The sequence below is a fragment of the Strongylocentrotus purpuratus genome, unplaced genomic scaffold, assembly GCF_000002235.5.
Source record: "Strongylocentrotus purpuratus isolate Spur 01 unplaced genomic scaffold, Spur_5.0 spur5_scaffold_20, whole genome shotgun sequence".
Classification (NCBI taxonomy): domain Eukaryota; kingdom Metazoa; phylum Echinodermata; class Echinoidea; order Camarodonta; family Strongylocentrotidae; genus Strongylocentrotus; species Strongylocentrotus purpuratus.
The window spans coordinates 45,295,434-45,314,439 of record NW_022145606.1 but is presented as its reverse complement, the minus strand read 5'-3'; the positions used below and the strand labels follow the sequence as shown (position 1 = coordinate 45,314,439).

The 19,006-nt window shown below is 40.0% G+C and overlaps 1 protein-coding gene across 1 annotated transcript; it reads right to left on the bottom strand.

Annotated features, from left to right (window-relative positions):
- Positions 1-4,762: 4,762 nt before the first annotated feature.
- LOC100890631 (zinc finger protein 708) lies at positions 4,763-17,340 on the bottom strand. Its single transcript, XM_030993470.1, has 6 exons — positions 17,242-17,340; positions 14,603-14,757; positions 13,479-13,604; positions 11,696-11,818; positions 9,495-9,593; positions 4,763-6,223 (listed from the first exon to the last, which is right to left on the bottom strand). The coding sequence occupies exons 2-6, from the start codon at positions 14,736-14,738 to the stop codon at positions 5,088-5,090; spliced, it is 1,620 nt and encodes a 539-aa protein (XP_030849330.1). The 5' UTR covers positions 14,739-14,757; positions 17,242-17,340; the 3' UTR covers positions 4,763-5,087.
- Positions 17,341-19,006: the final 1,666 nt, after the last annotated feature.

The window sequence follows — 19,006 nt, the reverse complement described above, 5'->3', positions numbered from 1 at the left end:
ATCTTTTCATCGTTATTGTGATTAACCATGAACCCCATCACTTTATCCATCCCAATATGCATTTTCGATTTGAGCGATTTGTTGTGTGATCGGCCAGCAGGTCGGTATTTATTTCTTAACATCATCCAGTTGTTAAGGAAGAGAATCTATATAGCGCTCTTAATACGACTGGATGTTTATAGTTGGGAATGCATGATTTTGGTGGCAGAGATCCCACTGAATCACTTCTAATGCGTATACCCCATCTCTTTCCTCTTATCTTTTCTTATCATCGTTGTTGTGATTAACCATGATCCATCCGAATATGCATTTCGATTTGAGCATTTTTTTTCTTCTTCTTCTGTGTTTAAAAAGTGATGCATGAATTAATTTTCTTTAAAGGGGGGGGGGGAGCCCCTATAGGCTCCGACCCCGCCCAGCCCCATCTATAGCTGATGGGCCTAGCTGCATGGACCCGGATTACAAAGAGTTAATTGCGATTGATCCAAACCAATCGAAGTCCTCCAATCAATCGCAAGTTTGCACCGAGTCTCATATATCTACCGAGTCTCATATATCTACCGAGTCTCATATATATACTGAGTCTCATATATCTACAGATTTGCGATAATCATTGATATCAATAAAATAATCAAATAAGTTGCGATTGATATCAACGCTTTGTAAGACGGGACCCTAGGTCATGCCAGAACATTGATATTACTGAAATGAAAGAAATAACAAAATATTCCATAACAAAATTTATTGATTCGAGATAAAGTAATTTTAGTTTGATAGATGTCGATCGTATCGACTTTGAAAACAGAAAAATATAAAATGGTCCGCCGTCACTTTATTATTCAAGATATGTTTTGTAAAAACAGAATTTTAATTTTAAGATACATGGGACGTGGTTTATATATATATATATATGTGTTATGTAAAAATAATATATTTATATATATATATATATATATTATTTTTACATAACCCCCCCTTGAGCGCCAGGGGGGAGAACCCATCTCCAAAAAAAGGTTAAATTAATGTGTTTTTACAAGTTTTTTCCCCAGGGGGGAGGGGGTAAGCCCCTACCTCCGCCCCCTCCCCCCGTAGATCGATCCACCCGGCTCCCTCACGCTTCCGACTCTTGTGTGCCTCTCAGTCTCTCTCTCTCTCTCTCCCTCCCTCTTCTTCACCCTTCCTTCTTTACTCATGGTCACAAGTTATGTTCTACAATGTCGCTTCTTTTTTCATTTCCAGGAACGCATTATTATAATAATTGAGCCTTTGTTCCAGTGACAAAACAAGCAAACATATTAACTTGATGTTCATCAAATTTAATAAAAGTTGTCTTCAAAAACAACTGGTGAAGATTCAATGAATCTTCAATATGAAAAACAGCACATAACAAACATAAGTTAAACATTTCAATAACCAACACAAATTTGTGGCCGCGTTCTACTATAACATTTCTATTAGATCGAAGTTTTAAACAAATTTTCGGGACGGAAAGCAGTTCAAATAAAAAACAAATCTTTAAATGCGAATAATTCGAAAAGTAGTTTCGAAAAGTCGCTTGCACACTAACGCCGTTCTGCAACCTGGGCGACGCGTTTAACATTTTATTTGTCATAACTCTCTCACATAGTACTATGGATATCTTTATCGACCATTGATAGTGAAAAAAATCAAACCTATCTCCCTCAAACACTATGGATATCTATTTATTGACAAGAAAAAGAAAACGTAATACTGCTACAAGAGAAAACCCAAGCGTACTGCTACAAGAGAAAACCAAGCGTACTGCTACAAGAGAAAACCAAGCGTAAACTGCTACGAGATAAAAACCAAGAGTAAAACTGCTACAAGAGAAAACCAAGCGTAAACTGCTACGAGATAAAAACCCAGAGTAAAACTGCTACAAGAGAAAACCAAGCGTAAACTGCTACGAGATAAAAACCAAGAGTAAAACTGCTACAAGAGAAAACCAAGCGTAAACTGCTACGAGATAAAAACCAAGAGTAAAACTGCTACAAGAGAAAACCAAGGGTAAAACGTCTACAAGAGTAAACCAAGCGTAAATTCTGCTATAAGAGAAATAAATTGAAACACTAACAAGCTTGTTGGTTTCTTGTTAGAATTTTAAGAATGTGCAGCTGTTAATATGCAACATTATCAACATACCAACTTCTTTCAGTCAAATAGTAAATATGTAAGCATACATTATTTGTACTGTACTTTATTGAATAGAACAATTTCTTGAAGGGACTTTGTAACATTGTTCAGTTGAGAGAAGGTAGTGACTTCAATGCTAGATGTACAATTAAAGATAATCTAAAAGTGTGAGTGAAAACCGAACATTATTAATGATAAAATTAGGAAAAAACTAATCTGATCGATTCCTTAATTCTCCCGACTCTATTGTTACAATTTAATTACATTTTAAGTGAATGTAAATCGTCACAAAGCAATGAATTGGCTCTATATACCATTCCAGACATGTAAGTGTTGAAAGTTTTTAAAAGCCTGTCTCGATCATGTCTAAATTTCATGGAACAATGGATGGGAAAATTCAAAGAATGGTTGGGAGAATTTATTGTTAATCACTGTTAGATAGTGTTGCACAATGACGCCTTCAAAGAAAACCATAAATATCTTTGTGGTTTGAGAATTTTCTCCGGATTTTTTGCCTGTTACTGGGTAAGTAAAGTATAAGGAGTAACATTTCATACAAAATGTACACAGTTTTTTAATCAACCCTCAACAATTACCGCGAGTCACTTTAATGTAACCAAGTTAATAATTAAAGATAAGGGTGAGTTCTGGTCATCCGATTGCATTGTGAAAGAAAAGGTGTGGCATGGATCAGAAAAAGTTGATCATGTAGCATGTAAGTATTGGTGTGAATAGCTGTAAAGTTCTGGAGTACGTCATCAAAATCATAATAAATTTGGCCCGGTCTTGGTAAAGTAACAAGCACTGTTCACATAAAGATGTATATGGGACTACTCAAATGGTGTCGGGGCTACTAGCTAACCTTGATTTCCTAATCTTTCTATGCATGCTCATTACTCAGCCAGTATACATTTTCTACCAAAATTGTTTATAAAATGACATTTATTTGTAGTCTTGAACATTCAGTGTAAGTTTCGTTCAATTCTCCATTTTCTTTTTGTTGTTGCAGAACTCACCTTTATCTTTAAAGGTAATACAAAGTTTTGGGAAATTTGAAAATTGGGTGGAAAGTTTACAATTTTGATATATTTGGATGCCCATGTAGATGTATTATAAGCACAAGAAAAATTAGCCCCTAAAACACTTCTCCTTTCGAGAAAAATTGAATATAAAAATTTACCGGTGCTCCCGGTAAGTTTTGATGAATTTCAAATAGCGCCTACGGCCGTATAATGGTAGCTGTGACCATGAAAATCTCAGAATATGTAGTTGTGATATATAATTTCCAAACGGGAATAGCTAATTGGTCGATTTTAGTCATGAGAAAATTGTTTCAGGCTTAATTAATATCTTGACCTTGAGAGGGAGCTATATAACATAAAGATTTCATAACTTTCGACTCGATTTTAACCGCAACAACGATCCCTGAATATTGTAGGATCGCATATGCTTCCAATATGTCCATTTGAACCAAATTCATGACCCCATCCCAAAACTTTGTATAATTACCTTTAAGTGCCTTAATATGAATTATTTCATTCACCCGTTACAAATAATTGTAATTCAGAGGTCAGCATTCAAATTGCATATATTACGTGTTGTCAGGTAGGGCCAGCTATAATTTGTTATCCCAATCCTACCTAGCAACAACTAATGTATGCAATTAGAATTTTGACTATTGAGATACATTTAAACCTGATTTGGTTACACGAATCTCAAGTCCGTACAATTGAGCACATACATACATACCGTAAACAACTGGGTTATTCATATAATCTGAATAAAGTTATATCAATCTATTCAGTATAAATAACCCTACGAGTTTCATTTGAAATATGCAATAACGATATTCATTTTGTTTATAGTCAGAGGTCATTTTTCTTTGTAAATTTCATAACCAGAATTTATTTCAAACTCGTAAAGCAAATTACTGCTTCTAAGTTATTCATTTACATTTGATTTTTTTAACAATTTTAATCAGTAACGTTTCATCCTTTTTCTTCTTCATTGGAAGCCTTCCCATTTTTTCTCGATTGATTCTGCATTTCATTTGCTTTATGGTTGTACTTTACTCAAGTTTATTCAAGATCCTTATTGCTCTGGGAGAATTTTCCTTAACATTTCTTTTTGTGTTTACTTAACTTTGATGAATCACCATATGCCTTACCACATTGATCACATATAAATGGCTTCTCACCCGTATGCATCGTTTATGTTTTTTGAGATCACTAGCTTGATTAAATGCCTTATCACATTGATCACATTCAAAGGGCTTCTCACCTGTATGGATGCATTTATGTGTTGTGAAAACATGTTTTTGATTAAATGCCTTGCCACATTTATCACATACAAAGGGCTTCTCACCTGTATGGATGCATTAATGTATGTGTTGTGAGATTACTTATTTGATTAAATGCCTTACCTCATTGATCCCATACTTGGGGCTTCTAACCGGTATGGATGCGTTTATGTTTTGTGAGATTACCTGCATCGTTAAATGCCTTACCACATTGATCACATACATAGGGCTTCTCACCTGTATGGATGCGTTTATGTGTTGTGAGATTACCTATTTGATTAAATGCCTTACCACATTGATCACATACAAAGGGCTTCTCACCTGTATGGATGCGTTTATGTTTTATGAGATTAGGTTCATGATTAAATGCCTAATTACCACATTGATCACATACATAGGGCTTCTCACCTGTATGGATGCGTTTATGTGTTGTGAGATAGCCAGCTTGATTAAATGCCTGACCACATTGATCACATACATAGGGCTTCTCACCTGTATGGATGCGTTTATGTCTTGTGAGATTACTGGCTTGATTAAATGCCTCACCACATTGATCACATACACAGGGCTTCTCACCTATATGGATTCGTTCATGTGCTGTGAGAACATGTTTGTGATTAAATGCCTTACCACATTAATCACATACATAGGGCTTCTCACCTATATGGATGCGTTTATGTATTGTGAGATAACCGGCTTGATTAAATGCCTTGCCACATTGATCACATACATGGGGCTTCTCACCTGTATGGATGCGTTTATGTCTTGTGAGATTACTGGCTTGATTAAATGCCTCACCACATTGATCACATACACAGGGCTTCTCACCTGTATGGATTCGTTCATGTGCTGTGAGAACATGTTTGTGATTAAATGCCTTACCACATTGATCACATACATAGGGCTTCTCACCTGTATGGATGCGTTTATGTCTTGTGAGATTACTGGCTTGATTAAATGCCTCACCACATTGATCACATACACAGGGCTTCTCACCTGTATGGATTCGTTCATGTAATGTGAGAACATTTTTTTGATTAAATGCCTTACCACATTGATCACATACATAGGGCTTCTCACCTATATGGATGCGTTTATGTTTTGTGAGATAGCCAGCTCGATTAAATGCCTTGCCACATTGATCACATACATAGGGCTTCTCACCTGTATGAATGCGCTTATGTTTCTTGAGATCACTAGCTTGATTACATGCCTTACCACATTGACCACAAACATAGGGCTTCTCACCCGTATGGATGCGTTTATGTGTTGTGAGATGAGGTTCTTGATTAAATGCCTTACCACATTGATCACATACATAGGGCTTCTCACCTGTATGGATGCGTTTATGTGATGCGAGATTACTTATTTGATTAAATGCCTTACCACATTGATCACATACATAGGGCTTCTCACCTGTATGGAGGCGTTTATGTGATGCGAGATTACTTATTTGATTAAATGCCTTACCACATTGATCACATACATAGGGCTTCTCACCTGTATGGATGCGTTTATGTGTTGTGAGATCACTAGCGTGATTAAATGCCTTACTACATTGATCACAAACATGGGGTTTTTCCCTGTTTTGCATAATTCTTGATTTACTACATCTGATTTCTCCTTTAATAAACTGTAGAATGTCTTCCTTTGATGCATCTGCCTTTGGGACAATACCATAGTGTCCATGCTTGTACTTGAGATGCCTTGCTAAAAGAAGCGGAAAGGCATAGAGTGTTCCACAGTCCCCACATCTATAGAGTTCAGAATCTATTGAGAATGACAAACAGGTTCACATTGTTATAATTATTTTAATGAAATCATCTTCATCAGATTCAGAGTTATGTAGTTCTTACATGTGTTGGGATTATATATAATTTATTTTGAATGAGGCTGGAAACAACAACAAGAAAACGATAACGTCTTTTTATAAACTCTTTCATTCAAAATATCTTAGATCACAATATAACATTATGACCAACACAATGCCATTTATAACCAAACTATTCTATTTATAATATCTTAGATCACAATATAACATACACTGTAGCTTATGACCATCGTGTATCAATGTTCTATAATCAATGACTGTGCTTGAATATTGTCAACGTCTCAACGGTATCATAATTGATTACATGAAACATATCAAAAGGCAAAACATTATTTGAATTCAACAAAACCAAAAGGGGATTGGTATATGATATTAGGGACACTGATTTTCCGTTTAAAAAAGTTGCCTTTTCCATTTCAGAAAATCTGGATTTCCGTTTCAGATGGGCTGAAAAACGGAAATTCAGTTTTGCCAAAGACTTTGTACACATGAAAAAACTAAATTTGAACTATAACATGAACTTGTAGGGTACAAATGTTCTATTAAAGCCGCCACCTTTGACAAGCCACTGATAACCACTCAAAAACATACGTACGGGACTGGATAAACTTGATGCAAATACTAGTGAAAATATAGACCCCTAGTAGTCTAGGGTGTCTGAACGATTTTTCAATTTTCAATTTGGGATCATTTTTCACCATTTTTGTTGGATATTGGAATAAAAAATGTACCGTAATCAGAATAATACCTTTCAAATTTCAAGACTCACCGATTTTTTTATCAAAAGATACAGCCCCTCAAAAAACTGTGCAATATTTATAGCATTTTGGTCAGAATGGACAAAAAAAAGTGGTTCATGCAGAGTTATAATTTCTGCTCAAATTCTGCACAGCACGATATGCAAAGCGTGGAGTAGGGTATTTTCAAACTGTTGGGGCTAGTGATCCCTTGGGACTAGAGAAAAAAAAATAAGTGCATGGATATATACTTTACAGCTGGCCCAACTTATCCCTCGGGGGAGCACTTCGTGAAATATCCGAGTTACTGTAATGATATGGATATTCTCGTGTTTACGTTTTCCTCAAAGGTTCATTGACGTACATGTACAAGGCAAATTCCTGGTAGATTTCGCTAGAACTATGTTTACAAACATACATGGTGAATTCCTTGTATGCTATTTTTAACACCTGTTCCGAGACGTTGCGCTCTTAATTTTGGCTCTACTTTTTCGGCTTGGCCGATTGGATTAGGTGTCGCTGGGCGTGTCGCCACAGTTGACTTAAATTTAATTAGGCAAATTTAGGAAATAGATTTGTATTACAATTGGAAGGGTTTTTCCTTGTTGCCGGGTCTGTTCACACTATCGAAATAGTATGAGAGGGGAAGTGAGGATTACAGGTGTGTAATAGCCAGAAGCATGTGGGCTCGCTAGTGTGGACGGACATAGCAACATTTATCCCTTGTTATATTCCAGGGTTGTTGGGTCTCCGGGTGATTTGCATCTCTTGTTTGAGAGATTAGAATGTAAGAGACACAGGTGGGTGCGTGAAAGAAGTATGTGAGGAATAGAGATGCGGATCATCCGGAGCGCCTTATATCCGAGGGGGTAAATTCGCCAAGAAATATAGGACCTTTTAATACGGAAACTAATTATAAGTGGATTGATATTACGCAAAGCGTCTGTGTGACACGCCTCAATTTTTGGAAGGACGAGGCGTGTCAGTTCGGGGGGATAAAAACCGAGTTGCGTCTCTGGAGCGGGACCTCTTTTCCGTTACGATCGACATGAGTTGCTAATCTGTTTCGATTGGGTTGCCCAGCCCCAAAACATGAACATGAACCATGGAAACAATGTTTAAACGTAAAGACCAGTATTGGAAACGCCCCAATTTCAAAAAATGAAATGGAAGCTTTTATTACGTACCAATCATGTGAAAGAATATGTTTTGAATATTACATGACGATAACAATTTTGACGGGAAACGGCCGCCTACTAATTGATATATTTGGTAAATTAGTATATCTCTTGCCTGTTGAGAGATACACATGCATGTGTCGCGGACGTGTGTGTAGTCCAATATAAATCTTTCTGTGTACAGTGCTTCTAACTTCATGAAGACTTGGCCAAATTTCTTATAATTTTGATGATTCCAGAACCTTGCAGTACATCTATGCTAGATGATCAACCTTTTCTGATCGATTTCACAACGTTTCTTTCACTATGCAATTGCATGATGACCATAACTGGTCTTTAGCTTTAAACCGCTGTTTTGAGCGAGATATTTTTGGAATTATAGGGGTGGCCCCCTATGGGGAATATGGTGAAAAACCTGCTCTTTCATATGACACCTCACTTATTGAGTATCACCTTCAGGATCACGAGCGGTATTGGTTTGAACCTCATTTTGGTAATAAAAACATCGACCAATTTAGCATGAGCGCGCAATGCACATGGACTGCATAGGGATGTGTGCAATCTCTATGGGAAGGATTTTAGCACACAAAACTGAGTGCACGATCAGACACCCTACCCCTAGGGTCTAGGCTAGACCTACGAAAAATTGTCAAATGTCTAGATTCACCAACTTCAAACTTAGACAAGCAGACTAAAGTTAGAGGAATGTGTCAGAACACGACATATTCCTGACGGAACGATACAGTATTATCGACGTCGACGAAAACATTTCAGTCTTGGCTGTCGTGTCACCGATCCGCGATCGATCTATTTTAGGCGCACATGCCAGCCCCTTTTTCGAACTGTACAACAGCGTGTGCGTACAATATCGCCGCACTTAGCGCCCGCTGCTGGCGTGTGTGTGCCTAGTATTATGTCTACGTAATACTAGCATCGAATTTCAAGTACTAGGCGCACACGCCAGTGCCCCGAACGATCTCTATTGGTCCAGCGAAACAAAATGGCAGCGCCCTGTCTCCTAGAATCTGATGAATATTGCTAAATATTCGAAATTATTAACCATGATTTTAGGCCCGATATTTTTTCACTGCATAATGAATCACAAAAATAGTGCAAGTTGTACGATTTTTGAGGTAAAAGGGGTTTTCTGCGACATTCCGTTCGAAATTGCATGTTCCGTTTAAAATGGTGAATTCCCTCCGTTTTCCGTGATCGTGGAAAATCAGTGTCCCTATATATGATTGATGTTACATGGTTCATTAGAATACAAATTTGTTACAGAGCTGTAAGCTAACCATCAGGAACATGTTCTTCTTTGTAAGACTTGCGGCTCACTGCTCTCTTCGGGTATCTAGATTGTCTTGGGGATGGTTTGGGTTTCTCCTTTCTCCTGTCTGAAATAAAAATATGCACAAATTGATTTAGTTTATTCCCAATATATCTATTATTTATTTTATTTTGTTGTTGCTAATTGCCAGCCCTGGCATGAATCCGTCTGTCCTATAACTTCACATATTATTTTGTCTGTCATCCCGATCCAGATCCATTATGGCCCATCCGGCCCCCTCTATCCAGATCCATTATGGCCCACCCGGCCCCCTCTATCCAGATCCATTATGGCCCACCCAGCCCCCTCTATCCAGATCCATTATGGCCCACCCGGCCCCCTCTATCCAGATCCATTATGGCCCACCCGGCCCCCTCTATCCAGATCCATTATGGCCCACACGGCCCCCTCTATCCAGATCCATTATGGCCCACCCGGCCCCCTCTATCCAGGTCCTTTATGGCCCACCCGGCCCCCTCTATCCAGATCCATTATGGCCCACCCAGCCCTCTCTATCCAGATCCTTTATGGCCCACCCGGCCCCCTATATCCAGATCCATTATGGCCCACCCAGCCCCCTATATCCAGATCCATTATGACCCACCCGGTCCCTCTATCCAGATCCATTATGGCCCACCCAGCCCCCTCTATCCAGATCCATTATGGCCCACCCAGCCCCCTCTATCCAGATCCATTATGGCCCACCCTGCCCCCTCTATCCAGATCCATTATGGCCCACCCAGCCCTCTCTATCCAGATCCATTATGGCCCACCCGGCCCCCTCTATCCAGATCCATTATGGCCCACCCGGCCCCCTCTATCCAGATCCATTATGGCCCACCCAGCCCTCTCTATCCAGATCCTTTATGGCCCACCCGGCCCCCTATATCCAGATCCATTATGGCCCACCCAGCCCCCTCTATCCAGATCCATTATGACCCACCCGGTCCCTCTATCCAGATCCATTATGGCCCACCCAGCCCCCTCTATCCAGATCCATTATGGCCCACCCTGCCCCCTCTATCCAGATCCATTATGGCCCACCCAGCCCTCTCTATCCAGATCCATTATGGCCCACCCGGCCCCCTCTATCCAGATCCATTATGGCCCACCCGGCCCCCTCTATCCAGATCCATTATGGCCCACCCAGCCCTCTCTATCCAGATCCTTTATGGCCCACCCGGCCCCCTCTATCTAGATCCATTATGACCCATCCGGTCCCCTCTATCCAGATCCATTATGGCCCACCCGGCCCCCTCTATCCAGATCCATTATGGCCCACCCGGCCCCCTCTATCCAGATCCATTATGGCCCACCCGGCCCCTCTATTCAGATCCATTATGGCCCACCCGGCCCCCTCTATCCAGATCCTTTATGGCCCACCCGGCCCCCTCTATCCAGATCCATTATGGCCCACCTAGCCCCCTCTATCCAGATCCATTATGGCCCACCCTGCCCCCTCTATCCAGATCCATTATGGCCCACCCGGCCCCCTCTATCCAGATCCATTATGGCCCACCCAGCCCTCTCTATCCAGATCCTTTATGGCCCACCCGGCCCCCTCTATCTAGATCCATTATGACCCATCCGGTCCCCTCTATCCAGATCCATTATGGCCCACCCGGCCCCCTCTATCCAGATCCTTTATGGCCCACCCGGCCCCCTCTATCCAGGTCCTTTATGGCCCACCCGGCCCCCTCTATCTAGATCCATTATGGCTCACCCGGCCCCCTTTGCCATTTTTCTGATTGTTGGGGAACACGTAATGATGTATGATGCCCCGCCAGTTTGTCACTATTTTTATTTTGAGTCTTGCGCATCCTTTAAATCAATTTTTTTGAAAAACTGACCTACCGTTACAAAGTCATGTAATCTTTTGTCTTGTCAGCTCCAACATTGCTAATTTTCGTGATTTTTGTACAAAACATGTAGAAATATCATTAACCCTATAAAGAGATAAACCAATGGTTATTTGGTCTTGTTTATAGTTGACTTTTCACTTTCTCTCTATTTTTCTCCTGATTTATAAATGCAATGCTGAATGTACATTATATTTAATTTGATAAAGACTTTTTATGTCAATCAATTAGTTTTATACAAAGCAATTTCACTCTGTTTAAAATGTGTTTGCTACAGTGTTAATATTTAGACAGATAAACCTAGACCAACCTCTTGACTTTTTCTTGGCCTTCTTCTGCTTCCACTCTTCATCCTCGCTATCACTCTCCTCTACGAACTGTTTCTTTCTTCCACGACGAGGTCGCATGAACTCTGAGGGACTGACCTGTAAGCCTGCGTTGAAACGATATGTTTGAAATTTGGTATATTCTTGAATGGTGGTGGTGGTGTCAGTATTAGTAGTATACTTTATTGGAAAAAATGCTTAGCATAAGGCTAATTTACCACTAGGTTCTTTACCACTATGTTTATACATATATAATGCGCTATGCAGGCGCGCCGGAAGGAGTTTGGGATTGGGGGGGGGGGGGCAAACATTCCAGGAAGCTCACCTTCCAGGGGCAGTGACGTAACAAGCAAAACATTTGGAAGGGGGGGGGGACAGAAGAAAAATCTGCATCACCACCACTCTTACACGTTACATGCAGGCCCTACGGATCGTTTTTCAAAGTAAAATATAAACGATCAGGTAGAGCGTAAATTGGCATGGGGTCCTGGGCCTGAGCCCTGGTAGGGGTCAAGGGGCTGAACCCCCGGTAGCTCAGGGTTTTTAGGCATTAAATTACGGTCAGATAAGCATATTTAGATACCTTATTTGTAACACTGGCAGGCCACTAATTGGCGGAGAGTCCAGGGAGCAGAGCCCCGGGAAGCTCTGGGGTTTTAGGCATTTAATTACGGTCAGATGAGCATACAAGGGGACCGCCTTAGGGCCCTTGGTGGGCTCCAGGGGGCAGAGCCTCCGAAAGCTCGGGGTTTTAGATATTTAATTACGGTCAGATGAGCACACAAGGGAACCGCCTTAGGGCCCTTGGTGGGGTCCGGGGCAGAGCCCCCGTAGGCTCTTGGGTTTTAGGCATTTAATTACGGTCAGATAAGCATATTTTGATACTTCATTTGTGACATTGGCATGTCACTTATTTTTTTTTCTCTCTCTTTCTTTCTTTGTCTCTGTAACAAACTTTTTCAAAAAGTGAGGGGGTCTCAAGCCCCCAAGCCCGGCCGTTCTGCAGACCCTGACATAAAGGCTTCTAAATAAGCATATTTTTCGCCTGACTGTAAACTTGGGAAATTCTAATTTTCCAACAAACGCATAAAAAGGTGCGACTTACATTTTTTTTTAGAAAAATACCGAAAAATCATGTCATTTCAGCAACATTTGTAAATCACTGGTATCGAATAATAAATACCCCCCCCCCACCCCCTCATCAGTACGCCAGCGTTCAGGGGCTGTCTTCTCACCCCTATAACAAAAAACAGACACGCTTTCCCATTCTCTCACAATATGTCCACGATATGTGCGTATCGATATTATAAAAACCTCCATTGATAAATATAGGTAGCATACGCAATGTTTAGGAAATTTAATTCCTGTTAACTTTCCTTTTCTTTGAATAGAATTGTATACGTCATTTAATTCAGGTTTTTATTATTGTTATGTTCTTTTGGGTTAAAAATACAAACCCTCTTTACCAGGACTCTTTTTTTTTTTTTGAGGGGGGCGTTTTTGGGGGGCAAATATGCGTTTTGCCCCCCACTTTCGGCGCCTATGGTGCTATGAACATTTACATATTAATATTGAGAATCAGCTGACTTTTTCTCTTTCTCTCTATTCTTCTCCTGATTTATAAATGCAATGCTGAATGTACATTATACATTATAATTTGAAAAAGAATTTCTATGTCAATCAATTAGTTTTATACAAAGCAATTTCACTCTGTTTAAAATGTGTTTGCTACGGTGTTAAAATTTAGACAGGGAAACTTAGACCAACCTCTTGATTTTTTCTTTGCCTTCTTCTGCTTGCACTCCTCATCCTTGCTATCACTCTCCTCTACGATCTGTTTCTTTCTTCCACGACGAGGTCGCATGAAATCCGGGGGACTGTCGATCTGTAGTCCTGCATATAAAAGACATCTTATTTATTATTTATTCTGTTTTTTTATACATGGTAGCCTCTTCAGTACATAAAATTGCTTAGCAAGAGAGCCCTGTATTACACAATACAATTAAATTACATTGTGAAACAATGGGCAACTGGATAAATAGTAAAAAGTACAATACACAATAAAACAAAGCAAGAGCAAAAATATAGACTGATAATTATGGAAACAAGTATTATGACTTTCAATCACCATTTACAATATAGCTATTCTAGATAAAAAGCCGCAAAGGGTTCAATATTCTAAGAAATCTAAGTTTTGAACTTTGATATATCTTTAAATGTTCTCTCATCATCAAGATGATTTGATGTAAAGTTTAAATCAATAGTAATTTTATAAAAGAAATATAAAATAAAGTATCTTGGAGCATTTATGAATGGAAGTATATTTGAATGAGCTTTCAAATTAATATTGATTAATTATTAATGATAAACTTGTTAAGTTCAAATTGCATAGTTGTCGATTACACTTAGTTGTAAAAAGAAAGTAACCAGACCTAGAAATACAAATTTGAAATTGAGGTTTACATTTTAAATACAGTCAAACCTGTCTATAGCGACCGCCCAAGGGAAACACAAAAAGTGGCCTTTGTAGACAGATGGTCTTTGTAGACAGGTTCCTTTAGTACATGATTCAATGAGAAACTATTTTTAAGGGAAACAACACAAACGTGGCCTTAGTAGACAGGTGGTCTTTGTAGACAGGTGGTCACTAAAGCAGGTTTGACTGTATATAGATTCAAACTCTAGATACATTTTAGGTCCAGTGCTATATCCCGTCTAACTTTGTTAGGTGTAAACGTAATGTTAGACCCGAGATCATAGTTTAATCGAACTATATCGATTCAAATCAAATCAAATCAACAACAAAAAAAGAATTACAAGAATATTGGCCAAAGAAACTTTAGGTCCCTGTGATCTTGTGCCCGATAGACGACTACATGTAGTCTACATACCAACTTCAATCATCATCTCATAATTTTCTTTGATGTTCTTGAGACGAAGTTTCTCATAGTCACTGGTCTCTGCCCATTCCTTGGCTGTAAAGTAAGCCTGGACGGCTGAATAATCATCATTTGCTGGTAGAGGCATGGTGGCAATAGGGCGTTACCTGTGGGAAGGAAAAGGTGGAAAAGAAGGAAAAGGTGGAAAAGAAGTCTAATAACAGTCTTTTGAGTTAGACCAGGGGGGTGTTTCACAGAACTTGTCATCGGTGACAAATGACAGTTTTTGTTATAATATAGCTACTGAAATCCTCGCTTCTGATAGGGAGGCCAATGCCCGGGCATAAGGTTTCTACGCCTACGATTTGTGCGCTCGTCGTCCACTTCAAAAAATTAGCAGAGCGAAAAAAATGATGTAAAAATAAAAATTGATGAAAATAAGAAAAGAAAATACAATGATACATTTCACAACATACCTATAATCACGGATCTGTAACGGTCTTTCACCATTTGTTGACGATCTTGCAGATTTTGATGTATTTTAATCCAATAATTGTCGTAGCAGAAGCTACTTGGCGCTCACACACCACCGACTAAGAAAATCCTAGAGGGCGTACAGGTTTGCTCACTAAAAACCTTCTCATTGGCAGAAGGTAGACCCTAAAAATATGGGATCCGTTTTGAGTAAAGAACTTTTGATAGAGATCAACATTTCAGATGTTCACAATTGTCACTCCTAACCACTAGAAAATATAAAGAAAAAAGATTATATCTTTTTAAATACAGATTTTTACAAACTGAACATTCGAAGGTAGATAGAGTACGATGTTTATGTCAATCTTGCGTTGGTTTGAGCCCTATAGCTACAGCCATCTCAAAATGAGAAGAAAAACTGTGAACAGTGGTCTTATTGTTCTAGCCAAATATGTAGGTCTTGCGACATCATAATATGAATATGTATGAGCTCCAGTCATATCGCGCGCCAGACAAATCTCTCGTTGTCTCACACACAGTACCTTATGTCGGTGTGTACGTGTGCGACTGATTCAAGGCTAGCCGCTGTTGAGTGATTGCACTTTCACGCGAAGTTTTAAACTTCATCATGAACTTTGTCTGGACAATGACACGCCCATTCCCTCGGGCCTGTCTAATTATGAACGTAATTTTGTGACATGAAATATAATTGTTTCAAGGCTCTTACGTACGGATAGGCGTAGAAGGAAATGCCTTCAAAGGAGCTGGATATCTCCTATTTTATGGAACTTATTAAGTCGGCAGATGGGCGAGTTGTCTTAGTGAAATAAAATGCTTTCTTTTAATCTTTGTTTTATTATAAACAAATTAGTAATTAAAAAGTTAGATTTGGGCATTGGCCTACCTACTTCTGATTGGTTATCAGCAGATTTGTCACTGATTTTAGTCATTTGTCATTTAAAAAAGGCTTTGTGAAACAGGACCCAGGGGAGTGTTTCACAAAGACTTAACTATATGGCAGGTCATTCATGCCACTGGTTGCTCTCACCATTATGATCTTTAGATAATAATTTTTCCTTCAATAATGATAGATCTATCCAAAAATGTAAATTCTGTAGATTTGTGACCTTCATTTGTACCGGTAAGTCAGACGAAGAAGGGTCGAAGGCAGGTAGATGCTATTCAATATAAAATAAGCTTAAAACCGCCCGCTCGCTAAATATTAAATTGACATCGCCGTAACGTGCCTGACCCGTCCCCGCAGCAAGAAAACTCTGTTAGATACTCATTATTGTGAAAAGTTTATCTAGATCTATTACTTAAAAACTTCTGCACCTGCTCCACCCCCCCCCCCCCCAAAAAAAAGGATTGCGTCTTTCGCAAAGGTTTATCACTTCTTTTTCTTCCATCAGTGTCTTCTGATCGGGGAATTAAAATGCATCTCCCTTCTCAAAATGCTGGCTACGTCCCTGAATAACAACAACAAAACAAAAACAAAAAAATAACCCATGAAAGAAATATTGTCGGCGGAGCAAAATGTCGGCGGAGCAAATATCGGCTGAGCAATTGTCGGCGGAGCAACTGTCGCGGAACAATTGTCGTTTTTTGCGGAGCATTTATCGCCAGAGCATGTGTCGGGTTACCTTTGCTGTAGGCCTAGTGTGCAGTAGACCTATATATGTCGTGCACACATAGCTGCATTACTATCCTGGCTGTGTATTACAAGATGTGCTATTGTCGATTCTCAACATAAATTCAAACACCACTCATTTCCACTGTACACAACTCAACTAGACTAATTTCACTAAAAATAGGCACTGCATTAGTGACACCTAAAAAACAGTAAAATACAATTTTTTTTTAACTTACCCATGTTAAAAGGAATAATTTAAACATTAAAATTGGAAGTCTAGACTCTGTCAAACTTGCCGATCGCGATCAGCCACATCGTGTTCATTGTTTTTGCGTGCATCTGTGTTTTGTGTAGACCTATTGACTATTCGTGTGTGCAATTGCTGCATGCTGCCCATTATTAATATTAGCACGTTTGCAGCGCTAGAGTCTAGCTAGATGTCTTGCAGATTTGTAGATAATTTAGTTGTACAAGTCTGCATGGTACTATCTTAGGATTAAATCATGCTTACAGTTACAGAATTCAGATCTTCGAGATAACTCACCTGAATGAAGAAATAATAGCTATTTGAAGTGATGATGATAAACGGTGTGGCCGTGTGGAGATTAGCAGTAGTCTCCGATCCTCGTCGCGCGCGTGGCATGATGTTTACTTCGAGAGCCCAGGGTTCAGGTCAAAGGTCGACCAAGGATGTGCGATCGAGGGCTGTGATTTGTGAATAATTAATAGCCATTTAATTATCGTTTGTCGAGGTTGGTATTTATCTCATAACAACATCATCCAGTTGTTAGGGGAAGTTTACTTATCTTATCATCGTTATTGTGATTAACCATGAATCATCCCACCCCCCATCACTTTATCCATCCCAATATGCATTTTCGATTTGAGCGATTTTTTTTCCTTCTTCTGTGTTTAGTGATGCATGAAATTTTCTTAAAGGGCCGGGGGGGGGGGGGCGGGAGCCCCTCTCCGATCCCCGCCCATGCAGCCCCATCTAGCTGCATGATAGGCCTATAGCTACATGGAGCCGAAGTACAAAGTGTTAATTGCGATTGATCCAAACCAATCGCAACTGTCCTCCAATCAATCGCAAGTTTGCACCGCGAGCATATAGGCGCCGGAAGTGGGGGGGGGGGGGGGGGGGAGTTCCCCCCCCCCCTCAAAAAAATAAGGTAAATAAGGAGTAAAGGAGTGAAGATGGTTTGTATTTTTAACCCAAAAGAACATAACAATAATAAAAACCTAAATTAAATGACGTATAAAATTCCATTCAAAGAAGTTAACAGGAATTAAATTTCCTAAAAATTGCGCATGCTACCTAATTTTATCAATGGAGATTTTTATAAAAAGCGATACGCCCACATCGTTGACATATTGTGAGAGAATAGGAAAGCGGGTCTGTTTTTTGTTATAGGGATGCAGCTCATATGAGCCCCTGAACGCGCTGGCGTACTGATGGGGGGGGGGGGGGGGGGGAGGGTGGTTATTTTTTATTGGATACCAGTGATTTACAAATGTTGCTGAAATGACATGATTTTCCGGTATTCTCAATTTTTTTGTAAGTCATCATGATTTTGTTGAAAAATTAGAAATTCCAAAATTTACAGTCGGGCGAAAAATATGCTTGTATGTCAGGGTCTGTGGAACGGCCGGGCTCGGGGGCTCGAGCCCCCCTCACTTTTTGAAAAAGTTTGTTACAGAAAACAAAAGAAAGAGAGAGAGAAAAAATATGTGACCTGCTAATGTCACAAATGAGGTATCAAAATATGCTCATCTGACAGTAATTAAATGCCTAAAACCCCAGAGCTTGCGGGGGCTATGCGCCCGGACCCCACCAAGGGCCCTAAGGCGGTCCCCTGTATGCTCATCTGATCGTTATTAAATACCTCAAACCCCCGAGCTTCCGGGGGCTCTGCCCCCTAGACCCCACCAAGGGCCCTAAGTTGGGGCCCTGGATCAGGCGCGTAGCCAGGGGGGGCGGTGGGGGCAGTCGCCCCCCCCCCCCAAAAAAAAAGAGAGAAAAAAAGAAGAAAGGAAGAGGACGTAGGAAGAAAAAGGATTAAGAGTCGAGAACGGTACAACGAATCGTCTTCGTTCTCTAATAATTTAATGAAACGTCTAAGTTTCTGCGCTTCGCGCGGGAGGGGAGGGGGGGAACTGAATTCAGATAAGGATTAAGAGTCGAGAACGGTACAACAAATCGTCTTCTTTCTCTAATAATTTATGAAACGTCAAAGCTTCCGCGGGAGGGGAGGGGGGGGGGGACTGAATTCAGACAAGGATTAAGAGTCGATCGAGAATGGTACAAC